The 26,686-nt window shown below is 43.5% G+C and overlaps 1 protein-coding gene across 2 annotated transcripts in view; it reads left to right on the forward strand.

Annotated features, from left to right (window-relative positions):
- RAB29 (RAB29, member RAS oncogene family) overlaps positions 1 to 26,686 on the forward strand; it is a 328,586-nt gene that overhangs the window by 195,870 nt on the left and 106,030 nt on the right. Inside the window, exon 1 of one of the 2 annotated variants that reach the window (XM_078644597.1) lies at positions 17,446 to 18,340. The exons of the other annotated variant lie outside the window; for it this stretch is intronic. Within the exon in view, the coding sequence (XP_078500723.1) occupies positions 18,217 to 18,340 (124 nt within the window). The 5' untranslated portion in view covers positions 17,446 to 18,216. Of the gene's footprint in view, positions 1 to 17,445; positions 18,341 to 26,686 lie in introns of those variants that run through there. 2 annotated transcript variants of the gene reach the window in all.

Here is a 26,686-nt window from a genome sequence, read left to right on the forward strand (position 1 = left end):
ACTACAGAATACATATACCGCAACCACAAATCCACGCATTCCATCAACGTGCAGGTGATATGTGATGCAGACAACATCACCACTGACATTGTGGCCAAATTTCCAGGGAGTATACCCATGACTCCTACATATTCAGAAACAGTGGGATCTACACACGTCTGGCTGGTGGTGAATTTGGAGAATGATACTTCCTAGGTAAATCAATGTGACACACCCTGATGTATACCTTGGATGAATGTATTGTTGACTCCAATTAATGGCACTTCCTTTCCCATTTAGGTGACAGCGCATATGCTGTGCGCTCATTTATTCTAACTCCATACCTCAACCCTTCCACCCCAAGTGAGAGAAGATACAATGTGGCACATAAAAGCATGCGCAACGTTGTGGAGCGCACCTTTGGACTACTAGAAAGCAGGTTCCGTTGCCTCCACAAAATTGGAGGTGCATGTCAGTACCGCCCCATCATCTGCTGCAAAACAATAGCAACATGTGCAATGCTGCATAACCTTGCCACAAAGAAAGGAACAGCTGTGGAACTAACTGACTCTAAGGACGAGGGTGAGGACTGTCCACAGCCAGAGCACAGCGCAGCAGGTGTGGCAGCAGCACCGGATGTGAGACACAAACGGGCTGAGATAACACGCAACTATTTCTAAGTAAGTAAGGAGACAGCCAGTTACTGTATGTGGGTGTTTAATGACAAAAGCACACCGCCACAACTTGAAGTGCATCTCATGTTAGGTCTAAATCAAATTCAGTGTCCATACAAAACATGGGTTACATCACCCATTTGAGGAAAACCATGTTATGGCTGGCTCTACTTCCTGCGCCCACGCGCTGCACTGCTGCGTTCCTAGGCCCCACTGTCCTCACTGTCAGTCTGTCCTGTGGCAGCGCTGTGGCATCCACTGAGCCTCCTGGACTCTGTGGGGGGGGGGGGGTGATGCTACTGCGGCTAGTAGCCTCTTCACTTTCACCCACCTCACCTGTAGTGGCTACCTTGTCAGTTTGTAGCACTTCTAGTGCACTGGTCCCTGTGACCAGCCCCCTGGCCACATCACATCTGCAGTGGGCCATCTCCTCCTGCATGGCCACCAAGCGCCTGCATAGCAGAGAGGTGGCAGTTGAGAGGTGGTTCACCGCCTTGGTGTAACTGTCAAGTTTCTGCCTCTCCCTACAACTTGACAAACGGTCCTCATCTAATTTGCTGCACAGCAGCCTCACTGCCTCAGACACATCCCTCATGCCCTCAGCCACAGTAGTGTTCATGGAACAGATGCCCTTCTCAATACGCTGCATGTGGCCATTCATCTGTGCCATCTGCTGCTGCACTGACCTAATGGCTTTTCCTTGCAAGCTCTGGACCTTCAACATGTTCCCCTCAATGCCAGCAAACACAAACTCATCCTCGCCCTGAGAAGGAGGACTGGCTGCCCTTGCCCTGCGGCGTCTGGAACGTGTGTGGGCGCGCTCTGTGGTGGACTGTGAGCCTGCCCCGTTGGCATCCTCAGCCACCGTGGACTGTTGTCCTCCTGTGCTGTCCTCCTCGGACACCTCCATCTGCTGGAGGGTGGCCACTGCATTCCTCCTGCCTCTTGGTGCTGGTGGCGTTGGTGGCGGTGGTGATGATGGTGGTGGTGGTGGTGGTGGCGGGTGGTGGTGGTGGCGGGTGGTGGTGGTGGCGGTGGTGGTGGTGGCGGTGGTGGTGGTGGGGTGGGGTGCCCTGCAGGCAACTGGACCTCGTCCTCTTCCTCGTCCTCTTGTGTCCTCTCTGTCCTGGGTGCCTTTCCTTTGCTCCCCTCTGCTGCCCTGCGAGATGGCTCGCCTGTGAAGACAGAATGTACATTTGCTCACTTATCTGACAGCATTTGCATTGTAATAAATGTCATGCCTGCCAATCACACTGACTGTCCTCTGCTTGCTAATTGTTCATTGGTGTCGCATGCCTTTGGGTTCAGTGGACCGACTGTTCTGACGTGTTACTTCTGACTACATCTCCCATAATGCATTGCAGGTTTTAAGTAAAACATGTACTGGAGTGGGAGTCCCTATGCCTCTTTAGGGATTGGGGTAGAGAGTGGGGGGCACATCATGCTGTGAATGCATCTTACCTTGTTTGTTGGCAGCTCTGGCTGAGCTGTCTGCATCACCAATCCTACTCACACTCTCTGGCTGAGGGTGGACTCGACCAGGAGATCCAGGGAAGTTGGTGCAGTTGCTGTGTTCCTCCCTCCACCTGTACGGTTGGCTTGCTTCTGCCTCTCTGCCAGCCTCACCTTAGCAGACTTCCTCAGATCATACCATCTTTTTTTTAGGTCCTCAATGGTGCCTGGTGACTCCAATGGCATTTATTTTTTCTTGAATTGCAAGCCACAGCTGCCTTTTCTGTGACTCAGGCACGTTCAGGGACTGTTTGTGAAATAATTTGTCGTGCCTTGGTCACATCCTCAATAAGGACCTCCAGCTCCCTCTCACTGAATTTGTGCTTCCTTTTTCTTTCACCTGCCTCCTTCTCCTCTCCTGCTTGTCCATTTTGCTCAGTGTTGTTTGCAAAATTCAGTTGAGTTGCTCCTGGCTTCTCTGCTCTGCTCCCTGCTTCACAATCAGCTCCAGGTTCAGTGCAGCTGCATGGGTCTGGCCACTTCCTGTTTGGGAGGTAATGAGGATGCACAGGATTGGATGATTCGACAATTACCAAGTTTTTAAATTACCTAATCGCTAATTACCGAATTGGTATTAATGATTCTGTGATAACGATTCGGTAATGGGGAATCGGTATTTATTTTTACCGATTCATTTCGAATCGCTATTTTTTAGCGATTATTATAAAATCGGTAATTTTTAACGATTCATAACTTACATTTGGAATACCAAGTTCTTGATAACGAATCGGTAAAATTCGCTATTAAGGACTTGATATTTCAGGATTACCTACCTCTGGCCCTTAGTGAGGCTGAATGGACCTAGGCCCAACAGACTGAGTGATTACACTGGATCAAAGGGAGGGAGAGTACAAGTTGCACCCAACAATTTACCTAAAAACGCTGAACGTTAGTGGGAGAGACAGGGGAACCCATGAGGGGCAGGTGAAGGATGGAGGACTAGTTGGCAAAAGCCTCTAGAACACAAAGACTCATACCCGTGAACATTCATTATTGACCCAGAAGTGACACAGGGACAGAAGCCAGTCTGATAGATACCCCAAACCTGGCCCTCAAATGCATTTACCTCAATGCTAGATCCCTACCCAAACACGCGACGGAGCTATGGGACATATTGACCGACTTCAAACCTGATTTGGTTTTCATAACTGAGACCTGGCTTGATGCCCACAGTACCCCAGATATCGCGACAGCCCTTCCAGCGGAGTACAAAATACTCACCTTGAATATAGTGAAGAAAAGAGGCGGAGGGGTAGCTTTGCTATTTAGGGAATCCTTCACCTGTAGACAAGAAGCGATTACACAGGCCAATAGCCATGAAGCAATGGCGTTCTCAGTATCCATAAACACCAACATTCTATTTGGTGGAGTGATAGTTTATAACTCCCCAGCCAGTACATTAGACTTTAGCGCCCAACTCTTTACCCAAATCTTGCCGGTCTGTCTTAAAAACAAGAATATTTTGCTGATAGGGGACTTCAATGTACACTTTGATAGTAGTAATAACCCTTTAACTAAACAGCTAGTGGAGGACATGGAAATTCTACAGCTGACACAGAGAATTAATCAGCCAACACACAGGGCAGGACACATTTTAGATCTCTTGTTTTCTAATATAGGAACCATTGACATTAATGAGATTAAACCAATGATATGGTCTGACCATTCTATGATCGTGTTTACTATCAATGTACTTACTAAACATCCCAAACCTTTGGCTTTAGCAGCAGCATTAACAAGGAGCTGGAAAAAAAATTCTGAAGAAAAATTCCAGCAATATTTTACATATGTATCCACAGGAAAAACTAACATTAATGACGAAATAGAACAGCTCCAGAATAACATCAGGAGCGCACTGGAACATTGTTCAGCCCCACATTCTAAACACAAACGTAGAGGCACAATCTCAGAGAAATGGTATGGACCTGAATTAAAATCTTTAAAAAGGAAATGTACATCTTGTGAACATAAATGGAGACTCAATAAAACCCAAGAAACGAGAACCATATACAAAAGAGAACTTGCGCTTTATAATAAAGCTATCAGGAAAGCAAAGAAGAAGTGTAGAAAAATACTGGTCCAGTCCTTATTAATGAGCAGGCTGGATTATGGAAACTCTCTGATCTACTGCCCCTGCTCCATATGGAGAGGAGAGTCAGATACCCAAAGCAGACCAAGTGTGGGTGTCAGACCACAGCTGTAGGGATTGTTAGCTACTGGAGGACCTATATGGGAGGAATTCTAAAAGGCACAGGTTAGGTTCCTTATGCTTGTGGAACTTCGGAAAGAAGCTCAGGAATACATTAGTAGAGGACTTGTCGGAAGACACAATAGGGGATATGTACAAGGAAGTGGAGTAGCGAGGCGTTAGCCTTCCAGGCTTAACGCCTCTCTCCTCCACTTCGAAAACGCAAGGCTTCACCATGTTTATAAGAAGGTGGTGCAGTCTTGCGTTTCGCAGTGATGGCCTAACTTTAGCAACTTAGCGCCAATGTAGGCATCTTTCCACCAGAGTTCAAGGGTGTCTGAGTGCAGGGGAGGATTGTTTATGTGTAGGAAGGTGTCCCTTCCTGCACATAAACACTCCTAAAATGAAATTCTGTCACTTCCATGTGTGCTACTTCATGTAGCACACATGAAAGTGACAAAATGGCATTATTTTTTAAGTTTGTTCATGGACCGGAAGGAACACCATCCTGTACAGACACACACAGGGGCATTTTGCTTTTTCCATGTGTTCTGTACAAGGCAGCACACATGGAAAAAGCAAAAACAAGGAGAAATAATGCATTTATCCTCGATTCGCCATGTTAAGACCAGTTTTTACCAGGCCTTAATTCTCCTCCTATGTACACCACCCTTGTACACAGGGTGTAGCGTCAAAATGAATGGGTGTTTTGCAGTGGCACGCCAACCGCTACACCCACTGCCCACCACTTTCATGCTAACCATAGCGAGGGTGGAAGACCAAGGCACCATTAGTGCCTCTACCCGCCGTTGTGGGTGTTTTAATCATGCAGGAAGATAATACACTTTGTTGGTCCATTTAATCCACCCTCTACATCAGGCAAAAAGTACATTTCGGTTGTGATGGATCATGTGATTCTCTAACTGCGATTCCCTAACTGCATTCGTAATTAAGGGAATCGCAAACAATTGCCATTTCTTTAAGTGCGAATTGCTTAAAAGGTACATGTATCTTAAAGGGCCATTTTGCGATCGCAAAAGACCTAATTTTGCGATTTGCACTATTTGCAATCGCAAAATCGTTTGTTGCATGTGCCCCTAAGTCTCCAGTGTGATGGTATCCTGACAGTAGATGTGTCCAGAACCACCAGAGATGTTGAGCTTTTCTCCAAGATAAGTGGGGGTGCTAGTTCTGATGACTTGGTAATCTATCAGAATGGGGATGAATTGATCACATTTCTTTAAGCCCTAGAAAAGACGTGCTGTGGTAAGATTCACTTGCAAGGGGCCAACGTGGGGTCTGTGACACCATGGAGCAAGGTGTTACCATCATCCAGATGTAGGAGATGAAAGGGCTTAAACAGCAGTGCTGAAAGCGCTTCCTTGAAAATACAGTTTCAATTTCTTCAGGTGAGAAGACAGGTACCAGGCTATCTTTGTTTTTTGGCAATATGCTGCCTGAGAGTGTGATTGGTGTCTACAGTGCATCCGGAAAAAGTTGGGGTTCAAAGCCATCAAGGTTCATGTCATTGAGCCAGATTTATACTATTTGTTGCTTGTTGTTATTGACAAATAACGAAAATTCTGTTTTGATGGGGTAAGCTTCAGGTAGGTGCTAGATATCCAGGTCTTGATGAGGTGCAAGCAGTGTCTGCTGCGCTGGATGTGTCGAGCAGAGAATAACTTCAAGTAGAATTGTGTATCATCTGCATATCAGTAAAGGATGATGCTGTTATCTGTGTGTAGAGCCCAAAGGTGCCTCATTTAGAGGTCGAAGATGAAAGAGGATAGTATGGAACTCTGGGGGGCTCCACAGGTGATAGGAATTTTATGGGATCTTGAGGTGCACATGTGAACAAACTAGTGTTGGTTGGAAAGGTAGAAGGGGAACCAATGAAGGCCATTGTTAATGAATTCCATTGCAGACTTCAGGGTCTGGATGAGAATGGTATGATCAACGGTATCAAAGGCAGCTTGAGATACAGTACTAGGATATCAAGAGGCAAGAGTCATTTTTATCTGAGGTCAGAATGGCGTAGTCTACAAAATGTAAGGTAGTGGTCTCCGTTCTGCAAGGTGATCTGGAGCCAGACTGCAAGTAGGTGTGTGTTGAGGAACGCTATCAAAGAAGTTGTTTGAAGCAAGACCAGTTAGGACATTGATTTAGTAACATTTGCAGGCCCTGGTTTTGGGAGAGAGACAGCTGGGTTTGTGGTTGTATTCTGAGGTTGGGATATGGCTCAGTTCATTGCACAGGTTTCGGCTGGCAATCTTTATAACCATGTCTAATGGGGTAAAAACTAATCGAAATGTCAAAGAGTAATGGAGGAGGCCAAGTGAAAGAGTAGTACAGCTGCCCAGTCTACTGAAAAGTAAGGAGTTTATTAGTGCTTCAGCTGTTCTCAATGGTTCAAGAGAATGTTTAAATCATGTAGCTGTGCTGGGTATAAAGACTTCCATTTTCAATGATAGACTGAAAAGAACCTTTAGATTTCTGGTGAGTGAGAGGGGTATATTCAGTGAATTAGTCGATAAGTAGATGGAGTCATTAAAAGATGGGTGCTGCTAATAAAGGAAGGAGGATTTTAGATGAGTTCAGTACGAGAGAGCTTGGTGTCATTCATACCTGGATGAATGAGAGTCAGCTTGTCATGCATGACTGAACATGAGGTATAAACGAAGAAGCCAAGGAAGAGGCCTTAACTCCCCATTGTCCATCTGGACAGGAAGTGACACAACTGCATTTCCCATCATCCATATGCTAGGAAATGACATCACTGCATTTTCCATCATTTCATCATCTGTCTGCACAGGAAGGGACATCACTTCAAGTGGGATTCTCGTTTTGAAAATAAAAAGGCAATGATTCACTCGCTATTTGATCTTTCTCCCATGGACCGGGGTGGGTCATTGAATTTTTTTTACTTGCACTTACCAGCATGTTTTGGGTGGCAGAAGCAAAAGTAAAAACTTGCCATTTGTTCGCCCACTCTACAAAGGACGGGCATATGAATGGCAAAACCTCTGGCGGGCTTACTCTGTGGGATCTCCTGGGGTGTTTGTCAGTGGCCGAGACAGGGTAGTCTCCGCCACTGACATACTGAAGGTCCACCCGACTCTAAATGTGGTGGGCGACGCCAGAAAGGGTACCCTGTTGGGATGGAGTACCCTTTCCGCTACATTCTCGGTCAGGTCCTTAATTTGGTTATTATTTATTAATAATGTAAAAGATGTGGGCTTTGAATATGACTGGTGTTCCTGCAAACCAGTGGCTGTGGATGTCTGTGATGGTCTGTTCTAAAACATAAAACAATTACAATATAATAATGATAATTATGTTCACGTGATCCAAAAGGGGTTTTTCAAGTATGGTCTTTTTTCCATTTCTTGTCACACAGAATAGGGCTCTCTCCAGGAAGAATATTGAGATGATGTCTGCCCTATAGATAATGTGACAGTGTTTAGGTTTCGAGCATCTACCGAGCGCACCATATCATTTTTCTCTGATTGCATTACGATGCCAGTGTCCAGCCCCTCAGGGCGGTCTCATTTTGATGTATCGAATCTCCATTTATATTTGCTACTGATTAATTCAGCTTAAGTTTTTCCATCTATACTAGTTGCTACCAATTGTTGTCCTGATGATGACCCAGCTCATTGTGCTATAGGGTTAAAACGTTGAGTAAAATAAACTAGTAGACTCCTATAATTTATCAGAATACACACACTGTACTCGTACTTTGAGTCCTGTTGAAGAATCAGCATTCCATCAGCCACTAATTATATGTGATTATATGTTGTATATAATCCAATGTGTTGTAGATCACTTTTTGTACAACACCCTGTGCCCTACTTTTCCCTATTGTCACCACTCATGTTCAATGCTTCGTTTTTTGTAGCACCTGACATGTTATACGATATGTTCAATTAAACGTGCTTGACAACTTTATCCAATTGGTTTGGATGACTATATTTAGCCTATGAGGTTTAGGCTTATATCCTACTTCAAGGGGACCATTGTGATTGTTTGCATGTAGATAATGTGTGCATACATTCAAGTAAACGGGTCATATTTATGCTAGTGTTAAAAACAAGCACTAGTTGTCTCCTGTACCCTTTGCAACATCTTTCAATACCCTGCAACCCTCACTGCAGTGCAAGATACCTTAATCAGCTATTTACCCCGAGCAGTGCCTGATACACCTCCCTTCCCCTCAGATACCCTTCAACGTCTGTCATAGGGTGACCAGATTTTCGAAACCAAAACTCGGGTTAGGCCACAGACAGAGGACTCGCAATCACAAAACTGATTAGCATCAAACTACAATAGGACAAAGAAGTCCGGAGACTTACATTTTGTGATAATCACACAGAGAAAGTCAATGGATTAAATGTATTAGACTGAGTTTATGCTAAATATTGAATTTACTATTTTAATTATTATGGTACTATTTTAATTATATTTATGTCTCTGGCTTTATTTAATTGTAATTCTTGTACATCAGTGCTGTCTTAGTACCCCATATATAGTCCTCCCCAGCTCAGGAGCATGTAACAGACCACGCCACACACAGAGCTCTGGTTTGCTCACCTTTATACTTCAGCATACAACGGTTAATGAACGCATGGTGTCACAAACTTTATTAGCCGCACCCACCAGATTATGTAATACTTGTAAGGAGTCTGTAGAGGAACACTAGAGGTCTCATACACACAAACACTAGACACAACAGCTCCCCCTTTGTTAAATAAAAAGTACGAACAAATATAAGCACATATGCTCATTATAACTCCTTGATGAGTCCTCAAGGTGCTCACACCAGTCCTTCAGATCTAGTTGTGCAAGATAGAAGAGGGGGGCTTTCATCTGGTATCTCTGGAGAATATTTGGATGCTTGGGTCGGGCACTCAGGTGGACTTGCCTCACTCATGAGGTCTGGATCTGATAAATACCGAGGCAAAGGCCTAAAGTGTGACGAGTGTCTGGTATGGATTTTCCAGGTCGTTGGGCAGAGTCCATATGTCCTTTGCTCATCAGAAGTCTTAGCGGTTCAGCATCAGATGGAGCATCAGTCTTGCATGTTTGCTTTTGCCTGACAAGAACTCGGTTTCCTTTATCGAGACCTTGTGCTGAGCGCTTTGGTGCTTATCGGCATAAGCCTTCATTTTGTATTTGCGAGAGGTGTCGGTAACACAAATCTCATCAAGGTGGGAAGGCTTCGTTCCCAGACCTCTTCCGAACAGCAAGGTGGCAGGACTTTCTCCTGTTGCAGAATGAGTAGTGCAATGGTAGGCATGGAGGGCAAGGCGTAAAGCTGCCTTGAGGGCAATGCCTTCTAGCGCAGCACGGTGAACCACCCTTTTCAAAGCACTCATAAATTGTTCAACAACACCATTTGGCTGTGGCCAGAGAGGTGTACTTTTCTGATGTTTAATGTTTAAGTGATTAAGAAACTTTTTGAATTCTCTGCTATTGAAGGGGGGACCGTTGTCAGATTTGAGAATGGAGGAAACACCTCATGTTGTGAACTCTGTCAAGTGTGATTGATGATAAGGCTAGCACTAGATGAAAGCGTGAGTACTTATTGACAACTACTATGAGATGATGTCTATTACTGAGGGGTCTAAAGAAGTCAACTGCCATCCTCTCCCAGGCTTGTTTAGGAAGATTAAACATGTTCTGTGGCTACTAAGTCATTTTTGGGAGACAGCTGCCCAGATGACAAGCTCAAAGCTCCTTTTCAACTCATTCATCAAGGCGCAGAAAGCACACACGATCCCTGAGGCCTCTTTTAGTTTCAGCGAATGCTATGATGTCCTCTGTGTTCCAGTTCAATGACTTGTTACCTCAGGCTGTCAGGGATGACTATTCTTGCCCCTCTTACTATGACACCATCAAGTGTAACAGAAGTTTTTTTTGGAACATTCTTGAAGTTCTGGTACTCTACATTGTCTGTAAGAGGTTGAGTATGTTTCCTCCATGATTGCATTGTAATGATTTCTTTGAGCTTAAGCATATCTTTGTCAGTATTAGCAGCTGTCAGAATCTGTTCAATAGAAAACGCTGCAGACACACTTGACTTTATTATGAACTTAATGTAGGCCTCAGCCGTTTTGCACGTTGTACTATTATGCTGTAGCGGCACACATGAAAAGTAGTCTGCAGGGTTTTGATCTTCCGCTGGTTTGTGCACAATAGTCTAATCATATTCCTGCAGAAGCAACCCCAACCTCCAGATGCGAGGCGGCATCTTGGATTTTGGATTTCCGAAGATGGTGTGCGACGCCTGATGATCTGAGACAAGGATGACATGCTTTCTGTACAGAAACACATGGAAGTGTTCACATTCCCGTGTTCACTTGCCCATACTACACCTAAGCTTTCTTTCTCAGGTTGAGAATAGGCACATTCAGACTGAGATAGGCTCCGGCTAGCATAGGTCGAAATGTGTCTCTGAACATTGGGCTGTCCCTTGTGTTGGACAAGGATCACACCCAACCCCAACAGGCTTACATCCACCACAGCCTCTCTATGCAATTTCGGATCAAAGTAAGCCATTTCAATTGCATTTTCAATTGCATGTTTTATTTTCTTGAAACTTCAGTCACATTCAGATGACCATTCAAATGGGACATCTTGCTTTGTTAGTTCTCTTAGAGGGGCACTCACAGTAGCAAAATCATGAATATACCTAGAGCAGTAGCTGGCCATGTCGAAGAAGGATCGCCACATGGTCACATCTTCTGGAGTCATTCATGGCATTATGTTTATCAATGCACCACTGTCTATGATAAAAGTTGTAGGGCCATCTTTCAACTTGAGCATGATTTTGGGACAATGTCCAAATAACCGCTGTTGCTTCGTGCAGCAATTCTTTACATCTTACATGCGGACATCGGTCTGTGACTAACTTCACCATCTTACATCCATCTTCTTCACTGTCACTCGAGGATCACGTTAACGAGCCTTTCAAAGATGAATTTGATGAGGATCGACTTTGTTTCATTTCCACTTGCCTTAGTCAAAGTTGCTGTTTGGCCTCCTGGTGGGAGTGGCTAGAGTGCTTCTGGAACTTTCTGAGGTCCATCTTCTTGTCTCTCAGTGGCACACTTAGTTTCTCTTTCGCTTTGCAAACCATTATGTAATGGTTTTCCTTCCCACAACCTTTGTATATTCGTCCGATGGTGGGACATTTACATTCATTAGGAAAGGAGAATCCTCAGCGAAAACACAATTTAATTTTCTTCTGAGATATCACTCTGTGGGCCTCTGCCTTGTGTTTCTGCTTGCTTTTCATATTCAATACTGATTCATTTTGGGTTATTCCAACTTCCATATCAGCAGCTTGTTGATTGGCACGTTCCTCTGCTTTTGCAGCCAGAGCACTTTTTTCAAACTGAGCATATCTCGCAGCATGCGTCGTTGGAATGAATCGGAGAGGTAACCATCGATAACTCTAAGACGCATGGTTTCTTCATCATTAAATTCACAGAACCTGCAGTGCTTTATAAGTATCAAGTGTCCCAACAAACTAATCGTTCATCACACCAGGCTGTTGTCCTGCTTGGTTGAAAGTGTACCTTTCATAGTTGACATTCGGCATTGGATTAAACTTGGCCTCCAACGTCTTCATGAATTGACGGAAGGATACTTCATCAGCTTGTGATATCTTCCTTTACTGTGTCACCTACAAGGTTCTTTAAGTATTTGATGATTTTTTTGTCATCTGCTTCTTCTATAGCATCTATGAAGTCATCAAGCGTTTTGATCCAGGCAGTCCATCTAGCGCCAATATTCTGCTTTTTGGTAGGATCGAAAGTAGGCGATGGTTGCAGGGGCATGGCTGCGCTGTATTTGGCACTTTTCCCATTCTCCATTTGGTCTAGTGTGTGCTGTTCAGACAGCATTTGTCCTTCAGAGTCTCTTCTCCCTGTGGTACCTCTGCAAGCATCAGCCTGCTCACTTGTATTCAGGTCACCACGCCCAAGCTGAGGTCGGCAGGCGCCATCTTCCTTCTTCACAGTGAGTATTGGTTTCGCTTCTTGCACATGCATTTCACCACTCTCACATTATACCTGGCTGTCGCTGCCTTTAGTGTTTCTTCATATCTGGTTGTCATTGTCTTTAGCATTCTGCTTTGTATTGGTGCTGGCTCTGTGTTATGCTGTGGTGCAGTATCTTTTCTTTCAGCCTTACCAGTAGATTATTGACAGGCTTACTGATTGTGCCCCTCGTAGGGCATTCACCTTCTTTCGAGGGCCTCTCAAAAGCTGGAGTTGCGCTTGGACTCCACATTCATCAACCATAAACCGCTCTTGAGGCGCATGTGACACACACAAGCAGTTTACTGGACCACAGCAAAATCTCAAGGAGAGCAGTCTAGTATCCTTGGGTGCACGTATCCCCTATCTTGTTGCCAGTTGTAGTGTCCTTTCCAGCCTGGGAGCATGTAACCGACCACATTGTTAACTGAACGTACTGCGTCACAAACTTTATTACCACATCCAGTTACACCCACCAGATTGCGTAATACTTGGGAGGAGTATGCTGAGGACCATTAGAGGCTTCATACACACAAAAACAGGACATGCCACCCCATTTTGGCCTTCAGACCCTCTAACAATTCCTATCAGCATTGCACATTATGTGCCGAGCTTTACTGTGGATTAAATCTTTTGTCTTTAAAAAAGTCACATCAGCACAGAGTCCCTCCTATTTCTCATGCTCCAAACCTGTATTAGTGTAATGTGGAGTGCTCCTCGCTGCTCTCTTTATTGTGCACTCTGCAGCTGACTCTTCTTGTGCCTCTGCTGAAAGGGTTGATCCTTTTACAGGTGCCCAGATTAAATTTAAATTCTTTTGACGGTTCAGAGAAAAGAAGAAATGGCATTTCAGATGTTTCCTCTAGCACTGAAAGCTGTCTGTTGGTGGTGAGCCCATACTGCTTGATAATCAATCATTTTAAGATGGAGATTCGGCTGATTAACAAATCTCCTTAGATTTGGGGTTCTAACCTATGGCATTACACGTTAGAAAGCTAACAGTCTTGACTAACTTAGAACCATGCCTTCCCTCCTGATCTGTTGAAATGTCTGTTATTTCAGGATCCTTTATTGTGAGTTATCTATTGCGACTCTTCTGCAAAAGAAAGTGGTGGTGGAATATGACTTGTACACCCAAGTTTAGATTTTGTCAGCCAGACTGCAACTTATTAAAAGTGAGGCATCGTGAGTTCTCCATGATATTAAAAAAAATGGCCACATCGTAGCCAATCTCATTGAGCTACATTTGCTGCATTTGCAGCATTTGCTGCATGTGCAAAAGAGGTTCACCTTTAAAGTCTTCTATTGTATTGATCATATGTTCAATGATTCAAGTCCCTAGCTCACAATTGGTGTCTGTTAATGGACTATAAGAAGGGGTGCTGGTCGCCCCCGAAATTGTCAACTGTCAAGCAGCCAGTCAGGTTGTGAAAGAGAGACTCTACAAGACTTCTGCCGGTGATTAGGACTGGAGGTTAAGGCCTGCCAGTCTCCCAGCTGGGTGAGGGGATATCACCCAGGGGGAACTCCAGGATCACCTGCCCCTGGAGCCTGAAGCACCATTGCATGTCTGTTTGCTAGGGTGCCCTGTGAGGAAGATGAGCTTGCTGGAGGGAGCGAGGTCCAGTGGGGGATCCTGGTGTATGGGTCTCTGTAGCAAGCTGTGAGGAGAGGGCTACTGTGACGATTGGGCCGTAGCCCATGTGTGGTGTGTAAGTAGGTGACCCTGAATGCCAGAGGGGGGCACCATAAAGTTACCTGTGCCAATTAGGCTGGTGCCCTGTGCGGCTTAGAGAGTCAGAGAACCTGTATGCCAGAGGGGGTGCAGTGAACACTAGGGGCCAGTGTAAGGATAGAATGGTGGGGTGGGGAGACGACAGACGAATGAAACATATACAAAAAATAAAAAGAACACTAACGTGCATCGCTGCATTGCCCACTTACCTTCTACAGGCTCCCCGAGTGCACTGCGGTCAATCTTGACACTCCTTTCATGTTGCTAAAAGCAGTGTCAGGATTGGCCTGAGTTCCAATGATTTGCGCTCCCAGTTAGACTGGGAGCATGTGCTTGCTCTCTCCAACCTGGAAATGCAGCTGGTGTTGGAGAGAGCTTCAGTGCACGACGGTTTGGCTGGCCTGAGACTATCTAGCGCACTGAGCTGCAGTGCAAAACACTCCACCAGCCTGTCATCCCCCTGGCCCCGCCCCAAGCCTCAGCTCCAGAGCAAACATAAAATGATAATAAACCAGGGTTTATTATCATTTTATTTTTTGACAGCTAGCAGGTGGGGGGACGCTCTTCCTCCATAGCAGAGGAGCCGATGCTGGTAGTGAAGATGACCGTGCTGCCGTACCGATTGGGCCAACTGCCCGGGTGTGGAGTAGACGTGGTGACCCTGTATGCCATAGGGTGCCACCTGAAAGGACAAAGATAGTAGCCTAGTTGATTTGGTTGTTGAGAGAAGAGACTGCTGTGGTACCTGTGTGGTCCAGAGCTCTGATTGAGGAGTGGAATAAAAAGCCATCTAGTGGGAAACATCCTTTACAACGCAACTTTTACCACGCAGTGCCTTTACGACGCAACTTTTACAACGCAAACCATTACAACGCATTGCGCTGGGGGGCGCTCTTGGATAGGGAATAGATTTAATTTACTATCCAACACCTTCCCTAGTGTCCACGGGGACTGGAGTTGGAATAGAAAAATATAACTATTCACTATCCAGCACCCCAAAGCGCTATGCGTTGTAACAGCATGCATTGTAAAAACTGCGATGTAAAAGCATGCGATGTAAAAGCATGCGTTGTAATGTCATACATCCCCATCTAGTCCCCCACCCCAAAGGAAACATACTGTTGCTTCCGAGGAGCGCCAAGGACACCCAGTTGCTGCCTCTGCACAGCTATGAGTGTTACTCACCAAAGGCAGCGACTGCATCCTTTGCGCCCCCGAGTGAGATGCTCTTAGAGACTTCGTTTGTGCAATACCTGCTGGTGCGGGTAAGACTGATGGAAGGGGGAAAGGGGAAGTGTCTGCTAGATAGTGTTTCAGGGCTAGAATACTTTCGACTTTTCTGAAAGAGTCAGAGTGGGAATCTTGAGACTCTGACTGCTTATGGGGCCTAACTCGAATGTTGCCTATAGTGATGGGGGAATTGTCACTACTGCCAGTGAGACAGAAGTGGGACTCAGGCCCCGCCTATTAAACACTAGAGCCTTCACTTCAGGGGCCTGTGTGTATTATTTGTATGTGCCGTATTTCACTTTGTGTTCATATATAAATTTGAGGTGTGAGCCATTAGCATAGCAAGGATCAGTGGTGCCCGCCACAATGAAGAGGTGCTGCGGTGGGTGGACAAGGTTCGGGAGAGTGTGTGGGGGTTAATAATAAAAGCCCACTTACCTGGAGCTGCGGTCGCCTCCTGTATTGAGCCTCCATCTTCTCTTCCTGGTCCCAGGCTCCCAGCATACACTGGGACATACTCCTTGTGCGATCCCAATGCTACTCTCATGTGGGAGCAGCACAGAGATTGGTTTTAACGGGCTGAAAAGATGCTCCGCTCAGACCAGGGTGTTTGTGGGGTTTCTCCAGCATGGCTGTTCAATGCAGTCGGACTAGAGAAACCTAAGTGTGCATATGTGTTTGGCGGCCCTGAGAAGGCTGGCCAAACAAATATGCGCACGTGGAGAGTGCACATAGCAGTGCTCATCCCCTCTCCCATGCCTCGCCCCCACCCCTCCCTGAATGGGCGGAGAGCCTGCAAATGAAATATAAAACGATTTAGGTAATTGTTTTATTTTTATTTCATCTGCTGGCTCAGAGCCAGTGGGGTGAAGCCACCCCTGCGAAGGTTGCAATGGGCCCTGTTGCAAGTCAGGAAAATTGGCCCCTTTGACTACAGTTGGTATACTAAAATACAGAATCAACAGGGTTCACTGGGCCCTGGTGACTGCACCTGCTACACTAATGGTAGCCACGCCCCTTTTGTAAGCCTGTATTCAGCAACCTGTATCTAATCCCGGGCTGGATGTACTTTCTTTCCAATACTGTAGCCACCCCTTCCCACAGGTATTGATCTGTTCACCATCTCCCCAATATACCCCTTTCCATATGCACTTCTCAATTGTCCCTTTCATCCGGGGCTTATGGTGTGTAACATCATAAGACAGTAAAGACCTTTTAGCCCATAAGACATCAGTCAGGGACTTATTGTTTCACTTATCTCATTATATGTATGGGCGTAGAAGACCAATCACGCCAAGTGCTACTGAAAAAAAATATGAAGCCATTAGCTGTTTGAAGGTCCTGCATTGGCATACTGGTATTGCTAAAGCATGGCACTGTGCAATACTTAATTCACGAGTTCTTAAGAAACCATGTATACACTAAGGAATGTTCCATGTAAAAGCAATTGGAAATACATTTACTCAGCAGTTTTGAGCTGAAATAAATTCTGTATTAAAATAAAAAATGCGAATTAAGTCTCTGTGTGAGCATAAGTCCAACTCTGAAAATTCTGATGCAGAAAACGCTAGGTGTAAATAGTTTCTGGATTTGTGTAAGAAAGGAATTAACGGCAGCTTATAGCTTCTGGTACATGTTTCTGTGCAGTGACGTTGTATTATCTTTGTTTCTGCCCTACGGCTTGAAAAACTCATTTTTTCCGTGGTCAGTGATTTCTCAATAAAACTTAGCTCCCCCGCCCCCCTTGGAAATTGCATCCGTATTTTGCATTTACATTTTATTCAGTCTTATTGGTGGCGAGCAGATACATAGTTACAGAATATTTCATTGTCTTTAACTATGAGTCTGACCCCCGCCCATCCCCCCTGTGTTCAGGATCATAGTTCCCGTACTTTTTAATGCACTTCAACTGCTTCAGACAAAAGGGTGCCTTGTCTGTAAACGAGGCCAAAATATCGCATTTCTGACGAGGAGCAAGACTAGCACGTTCTAAACTCCTCCCCCGCGTCATAGCGGCCTCCCTAGTCAGCTCCACCCTCTCTGTTCAGGTTAAATTATAGCAGCGCCCGTTGTGTTGTGGGAAATGTAGTTTGAATGGGAAGGAACACAACAAAGATGTCGGGTTCACTTCAGTCACCTGACCGCCCGAGGCTTCATAGATCACGAGACAGGAGTTAGAAGCCGAGATGTTTGTGTTCGTTTTACGAGAGAGGCTGGTTCTGCGGGTGGCAAGTGTAGAGGGGGGTGGGGTGTGACGGAGACTAATCGCTCTTGCTGCTTTGTTGCCAAGTAGCTCTGTAGCTGGTGAATGTTGGGTACGTCGAGCCAGGACGACCACCACGGGAGAACCGTACATGGGTACAAGTGTTGCTGCATTGGGCAGAGTAGGCAGTGGCTCGCGTTCCTAGTGCTGAGAACAATTTAACTACAAGACCTACTTCAATTTAACAGGGAAGACTTCTCTCGGGTGCGCTGGTAGAATGGATACTGACACTCGGCGGGACACGGTTGCCCCCAGTGCTCGGACAAAGGAATCGATTTCTTTATAGCAAGGCACATTTAATCACTACATAATTGAGACAGACTTGGTGACACCCCTGTTGTCGTCTGGGAGAAAAAGAGTAGCAGTGCATGTCCTTGCATGCATTTTCCCTTGAATAACTCGTGCACTGACTTCCCATGCCAATGAGGAAGTTCCCTCAATGAGTATAAAGGGGAACACGTCCTTGAGACTGGGTGTTCGTGGAGGGGTTCGTGGCAGCAGGTCCGAGTTGTGGTTCGGTGATGTGTCAGAGGAAATAGCATTGAATAGGAGGAGGTGGTTTTGATTCACCGAGGTATGTGACTGGATTTGTAATGGGCACTCACGACCACTTGTTCAAAGTACTCATTGTGGGCGATGCCACCGTGGGCAAAACCTCCCTGGTACAGCGCTACTCCAACGACTCCTTCACCAAACATTACAAGTCCACCGTGGGAGGTAAGCAGACGTTATCCGCTTATATGTGTTAGATCGAGTCAGTGATTGAATTTCACAGCCAGTAAGATATCAATATTTGTGGTGCGCTTCCTGCACAAATGTGCATGTACCCTGCACTCAGCTGTCCCAGTCTGATTAAGATGCGTCAGAGGGGTAATGACTTAATTATTTTCCTTATATGATTAGTTGTGTTATTGAATCTCATGCATTTACTCCAGTGGTTTGAAAAGGGATAGATTAACTGAAGTGGATTAGGAAAGAAAAAAGGTGCGATTTTATTGGGAGTGGTGGATGTGTGCACGTGTTAGTCGGATGAATTGGGCAGATCAGAAGAAAACGTTTACAAAGCATATTTGAGAGTCCATTGTAGTCTAAAACCTCTGGGAAGGGTCAGAGTGGACGGAAAGAAAGAGGTGGAGATTTTTTAACATAATAATAAACATGCATAGACACACTCACCAAACTATATAGATAAACGTATACTACATCTATACAGACACCCATGTACAATAAAATGTAGTCCCATCCCTGTACAAGGCATAAACCCATATATCCATTAATTTCTAATAATATTTTCATGTCTAGACATACACGCGTATGTTGCGCATAAATATATATATATTTATATTTATTCAAACAATGTTTTATTTATATATACCGTTTTAAACTGAAGCATAAACTCCTATCCATACACACAGGTATATAGAAAACCCTCTTTATATGGCCAGACATCGATATTTTGTCTGTCAAAGGCCATGAAAGCGTAGAGGCAGCAAAGCTTCTTGTGGTAACCAAAGTCCTACACACATTACTCTTCAGGTACTGCTGTTCCACACACATGTAAAATGTTTCCAATAAAGCATTATGTAGTCAGAAATCAGAAGGCAGCTGATACCCAAAGGGAAGATGATTGACACAGATAGTCTGGTGCTGAAGAAACAAACGCCAGCACACCCCTGGCCTCTATTTAGCCCTACGAGTCGATGAATGAAGCAGAAAACACACATCAGTTTGTCGCACAGCATAAGATGTTCCAGAATGGCCAGTCTAAAATTTTACTTAAAAAAAACAACAAAAAAACGAACCACCCAAGTTATTTCAATGCATTTTGGACAGCACATAATACAACAGAAGATTCCAAACAGCGATACAAATATCGATAATATAACCACAACTTTTATAATAAAATATCAAACAATAATTAGCTCCAGGCTGGTTCACTGTAACAAGCTTTACCTTTGTGTCCCAGCCAAGCTGCCAGGATCAAAAGCCAAGGGTGCAGAGCAAACGTAGAATGGCCCTTAATATCAAACAACTGAGGAAAAGCTGCCACCCTTTAGGAAAAAAGCAAATCAATTAGGAGCAACAACATTTTTACACCCTCGAAAGTTGAAATGCAAAGAATAAAACAAATGCACCATTGTTTAATCTGCGGTATACAATTTAAACCTTGGGGGCAGTCTGAAAAGACGATAATGGACCAATTGTTGTTCTCAAAAGTAATCACAAATATTTACGTTCAAGGCAATTACCCTTTGGTTATCAGATTGTCCAACTAGCTCCCCTGTGGAAACTAAAGGCAAAAGCATGGCTTGCCAAGGACTTGAGCCAATCATTAATAACTAACCTAGTGCCTTCAGTGAAAAAGGGTCCTAAGTTTGCCGTCAATGACTCAAATGGTTGCATTGAGTTCAGCCCAATAGTGAAGGGACTTGCTTGAAAACAGAAGACAATAGAGAAACTTTGGGGAGAAGGTGGACAAACTGCATCGAGTCATAGAAGGAAGACAAAGCAGAATCATTGTTTAATGATTAAACTCATAGAGAAAGCTTCCATAAAACTCACCGCCACTGAAATGAAGTCTATCGGACTTACCCTCTTAGCAGAAATGTCTTTTAGTATTAGGAAAAATTACGTGCAAGATCTTAGAACCTATTCTTTCAACTTTCATCAAGGCATTAGCAAAATTCATAGAACTAACAAAATGCTACTGTTTCTCTGTCCCCAAAACATCATACAAACAGACTCGTGCTAAATAACCTTAACAGCACCCTAACATACCATGAGTTTAAGGAAATCACTGCAGGTTGATAAATGTATCTTCAGCTGGGTCCTCTTTATACCAGACACCAATGCCATCATCCAATTTCAAAGGGCAATGCGATGGAACATCTTAAATTAAAAGTCTGGGTCTTCAATAGCACTACCATTTGAGACCAAACTTAATGAGTGGTAGATTCAAACCACATTTACAAGTTCTGATCACATGGCAAGAGAAGGGACCACTGCAGGTAATCAGAATTTGCAGCTCATCAGCCAGAGAAGCATAAGTACCCGAGCACTTAAAATTAAAAGATGAAATAGATTTATTTGGACCAACTAGTTAATAAATGTGGGAAACAAAGTAAGAAAAAAAGAACTACAATTAGCAAGGAAAGATAGATTTGATGAAGTCAATCAATCATTAACTACAAATTTAGCACAGTCACATTTATATGGACTATTGCAAAAAAAGATAATAGAAGGAGATGTTTAGGGAAAAGGCATAATTGATGTGAAGAAAAAGTACCTGCAGATGGCAGCAGTAATCGGCCTTAATGCACTGTTAAACAGGACCATCTTCTGAGGGACAAACAGAGGGGGGGGGGGTCATACATTTTTCTGTTTTGAGAGAAAAGGCGCCGTTTTGTACTTGGATTGCAGTGTATTTATTACACTTCTGTTTAAGCCCCAAACTCATTTTCAACCTCTGCAGATGACCCAAAGGACATTCTCGTTTGTCAAGCAAAGAGCTGCTCCATTTGTTGTACATGGTGGAAAAATTGATGGTTGAGGTGTAAACTGTGAATAGTTAATTATGGTGACATGCATGAAGTTCGGAGGTATGCTCCAAATAGGTAGTGGATGCACGCTCTTAACCAATCTGATATACTAGTTGGCACATGCAAAGGTAGAGGCATGATGAAAAGGTTATTTGAATAATCAATTTTCTTCCAGTATCTGTATATTAAACATGTTTCTAACACATTTTGTGTTATTAACTCGTCCATGGCTGGTTTTTTTCTTTATTGTTCTGCTGCTTATGGTTTTGCTATGCTAGCACCAACTGTACTGTACCGGAGGCAGACCCAAAACCTACCATTTTCTGATACCATTTAGCTGTAGGTGGGTGTGACGGGGGAATATGTGTGTGTATATATGTGTGTGTATGTATAAAAAAAGCCCTGAGAAATTCACTGGGAAAACCCAAAGGTTACAGGAACATTATATTTAGGTTCAGATTTCACTTGTACATAACCAGTGAAAGTCAGCAGTTATAGTTACCTGAGCCAACTATAACTTGCGATCCCCAAAGGCACTGCTTATGACATCACATATTGCATCACTCAAGAAATGGTCAGTGGCATCGCTGATGACATCTCAAATTCCCGGATCTGCTGATCCATTTGCGGCAAAATTGAATTATAAATAATGCTTTTAACCCTTGCCACCACTCCTAAGTGATCAGGGTATTCCTACCATACCCCCTTCTCTTTATTATTTACATTTGTTTACATTTGTTTGAAGCCCAGGCCCAAGATTGCTGCAACACTTTCTGGTAGAAGTATTGGCAGCCAATTGGATGTCAGCATTAGGAATGTGGATCCACAAGTCTACTGCACGGATTCACGTCCCAAGATATATCTAATATCTCAAAAACTACTGAACGGATTTACAATAAATCCCAAAAAGCATTCTTTCTGGACCAATATGCAGCATTTTGCTAAATTTGGTGTAATTTAATTTAGCGGTTCGGGCTGAAGTAGTGTTCAAAATCACTATGGGGAAAATGCATGAGGAAAACCCGTTGTGGGACTGCCCCCTCCCCCCCCCCTCCCACCCCCCTTATTTTTCTTGGCCCTTGCTTGACGGATCTCCCTGAAACTTTCAACAATCCAGCTGAACCGACTAAAGAAAACAATTTTTGAAAATTTAGTGAAGACTCGCTTAGCAGTGCTAAAGTTATTGGCAAAACAAAAAAACGCTCTTCCTATGGAAACTAGTTCTTAACTATAAACAAACACACACAGCTCTGTAATTTCATAACAATCCTTTTCATTATATTTTATATTTTCTCCATAAAGTGCAACAGTGAGACCAACTCTTTTCGGCTGCAGCCTTCAACAGGGTCATAGTGTTACATCGTGTAGAGTGTGCTATTTAAAGGGAAAGATCTTTTACCCCCATTACCATACTTTGGGTTAGAAAAAAACGAGACTGCTGGACGTGAAAAACTAGACTGCGCACATTCCTTTCTAGTTTTCCATTATTATATCACGTTTTAGCCACCCTTTTCTTTCTGTCTTGTCACAAGGCAAACTTCAAAATAATAAGAACCCAGCATAGTTTAATTTACATATGTTAGTCTGGAGCGGCTATAAAATGGAAATACATGTGATATTACATAAACACAATAAACTGAATTTAAAATGTCCCTTATTATTCAGTAGGTAAAGTACCGTAAGGATGACCTCTCAAAGCCTCATATAGCCATAGTATTCCATTTAGAGACTGACAATATTTATAATGCACAGTGATAATGGGTTACATTCAGAGTACCCATATAAAGTCTTCATTTGGTCTTGTATTCACTCTAAAACCACAATAATAGCTTGAGTACAGGATCTGTGCAATTGATAACATGGCTTTCCATATTGTATAGTACAGGTATTCTCTCTCTTTGTTGTATACTAATGCATTCAATGTCGGATGAGTCTGTTATCTTTTATAAGTTCTGTAACTCTTAGTTCTGTACTGCTATATAAGTTGCATAAGTAATTCATTAGGATTTCTGAAGTGCAAGTGCAGATCCTGTTGCTTACAACCATATTTAGAGTCTTCAAAGTTTCAAAGTGCAATGTAAATAGTTTCACTGCTATTGTGCAAGAGATGCAAGTACTCAAAGTTAAACTAAAGTGCAAATGATGTAGATGTGAAGTACTCTAAACAGTTATATCTATTTGTCAATTATTGGTACTGCTATATAATCGGGTAAACAATTCATATTCCAGTTTTCTTAGAGTGCAAATGAAAGTATCAATGTGTAAATAAGTAGTAGTCCAGATTCTTTTAAAGTGCAAATGCTATGATAGTAAAGTACATGTGTAGTATTACTCTGCAGTTAATTCCACAAACCATATTCAGTTACCAACATCCTCAACCCTGTTCATCAGATGTTGTCTTGGTCATTGTGCAAAACATGCAAGTTGTTATACGGTGCAGATGCATCACTTAGTTGACTCAATTTGAGGTTCCCTCTAATCTGACATAACCTTTTGTTAAATGTAAAATCTTAATATTACGTTATGAAGTGCAAATGCACATTTTTTTAACCTATGTATCAAACATCTTCGTAGTCATTGGGAAAGCCATGCACATTTTTATAAAGTGCAGGTGACATTAATGTACAGTACAAGTTTTGAGATCACATTCTATCCCTTTCGGGAATTGCTTTTATTGTTCAAGAATTCCTTGCTGGAAGCACACTTATAAATGAAAATGAAACAACATTCAAATTCAGACCCCAAGGATGGCCTGTTCCCAACCGGAAATATCAATCTGAACTCCGCTCTCTGCCATTTCTCAACTGCCACCTCGTTTTTTTTTTATTTTGTATGCCGTAGAATTTCATATGTTTGACATTGGCATCATGCACTTCCCAAATGTATTTGGCCATGGCATACGAGAAGTCTTTGTTTTTAATTGCACGTAGATGTTTCAGAATGCGAAGCTTCAGTTTATTCATAGTGCTTCCCACATACTTTTCTCCACATGTATACTTAAAAAAGTACACTACAAACGTCGTTTCGCAAGATATCCATTCCTTTACCTTGTTGACTTTTCCTTGCATGTCTACAAATTCAGTTATATTTTGACCATAAGTACACGCTTTGCACTTAAGACATCTCCAAAAGCCTCTCTTCGTGCTGAAAAGGCAATTCGCAATCTCGGACTTTCCAGAGTTGTCTGAAATCATGTAACTTCTAGTCAACAAGTCCATTAAAGATGCTGTTTTTTTTCTATGTTATACTCTGATATTTAGGCAAGTGCTTCTTAAGGTTTTCGTCCATTCTAAGGAGCGTCCAGTTCTGTTTCATCAACTTCCATGTCTCATAATTAGACATATCTTAATCCATTGTATATCTGATATCTTCAGGATGATTTCTATATTTCGGTTCCTTTCTTTCTTTCTATATATATATATATATATATATATATATATATATATATATATATATATATATATATATATATATATATATATATATATATATATATATATATATATATATATATATATACATATACACACGCGCAGACTCCAAGGAACGCCACTTCCAATCCCAGCGCAACCCAGGACTAGCGAAGCAAACAGGAGACGGACCACAGCTCACAATTCACAGGTTGGTCTTTATTGCAGGAAAGGTTGGTAGCAAGAGGGCAAGACGCGTTTCGGGCTCCAAGAGCCCTTGTTCACATGCAGTGACCCAACGATATTCTTTTGTTTTTATAATGCAGTGAAACCCGCCTCCCCGCCAATTTACAAACAGGTCACATGATCATAGCAATAGAGAAAACACTCTATGGTATCGCTAAAGACATGTGCAAATACAAAAAATAAGTTACTTTACAGTGAAAAATAACTTAGAATGATGGAAATAATTAAAAAACCATTTTCAATTAAAAACCATCTATCTTGTGTCGTTTCAATAAATATTCAAGGATAAATCCCTTTAGAAACATTATGCCATGTACAAAATAGCGACCTGTACATAATGGGGAAGCGGGTAAAATTGGAAGTGCAAATTACAAGAATCATTGATCCACAGTCTGTAATTCGTGGAGTGATTATATTGTGTGCAAAAATGCGATGAGAGAGAGGAAAAAGTGCTAGAATTGCATGGTGATAGTAAGCTGTGTATGTAATGCATAAATGCTAGTTATGACATTGAAGGAAAATAATTACCTTACATATGTTATATTAAAAGCATATATTAAAATATATATATATATATAGTATATTTGTGCAACACTTCGAACAGTAATGCAGAGAAAACACCACAAAAGGATCCCACACCAGATTTAGAAAAATAGATTAAACTTTAAGAAATAAAACAAGCCCAAAATGGCAAAAACTACAATCCGTAGAAACGAAGATATGCCATCTTAAAGATTTCAGTGAAAATAGTGCCAGAAAACACCAAGTGCCAACTGTGGATATCTGGTCGTGCCGTACCGGAACAAAGTCACAAGTTCAGGCTGTCAACATTGGCGCATGGGCCGGTGATAGGGACCAAGTTAGGCCAGCTGAACAAGAGAACCATACATTCTGGTTGTAGAGCGTTGCGAGGGCCCATGGCAAGGCTGATATGATGCGTTGTTTCCTCGGAGCCTCAAAGCTATGATGCGAGATCCCACACCATCGTTAAGGATCTCATTAATCAAGGCTTGCGGTGTGAAGTTTGTCATAGTTGTTGCGTTGTGCAGTCAAGGCAATGCCTTTGTTCCCAGGAGCTGTGAGGCTGTGATGCGAAAACCTGCGTCATTGTCGAGGCTGCCGTTTACGAGAGATTTATGATGCAAGGGCCTGCGTTGGGGAAGCTTCGTGCAGTGGTGGATCCGATGCGGGGCTGTGGGGTCGATGCCAAGTCCCCCACTGAGAGAACGCTTGCAGCAGAGTAGATGCGTCGGTTCTGCTGGGTGTACAGATGACCTGGCATAGCACCTTCAGGCCCACCTCCAAGGGCCCAGGACTGGGCAGGCACCACCTGGCAGGGTAGGACTCAGATGGCAGAACTCAGGCATTGGGTTCAGGGTTGTTGGGAGCCTTCTGTCGCTGAGCCTCTAGTCAGGAGGCCTGCCAGCTAGCCCTTGGAGGCTCTCTGCGGTCCTGGGTTCAACAGATGCAGGTCCAGTTCTTCTTACCCAGGCAAGAGGGCAGCAGGTCACAACTGCAGGGCATCAGTCCTTCAGAGCAGGAGTCCAGCGGAGTTGATGTCCTTTATGCAGCACAGCAGTCATCCTTCCTGGCAGTGTATTCACAGGTCCATAAGTGTACTGAAGAGTTGGTGGCTGAGGGCCAATATTTATACTTGGGCCTTCTTTTGAAGGTGGGGGAGCTTCTAGAGGTTTCCATTTTGAACTGCATAGGTATCCTGCCTTCCCTGCCCTGGCTCCTGACTAACTACAGGAGTTATGAAACCCATTGTGTGGAGGCAGGACACAGCTTATTCAAGTGTGAGTAGAGCTGTGCCCACCTCTGCCATCCCATCATGCCAGTGGTGTCCCATCGAGGCACACCTACAC

This window comes from Lissotriton helveticus, chromosome 5_1 (genome assembly GCF_964261635.1).
Source record: "Lissotriton helveticus chromosome 5_1, aLisHel1.1, whole genome shotgun sequence".
NCBI classification, from domain to species: domain Eukaryota; kingdom Metazoa; phylum Chordata; class Amphibia; order Caudata; family Salamandridae; genus Lissotriton; species Lissotriton helveticus.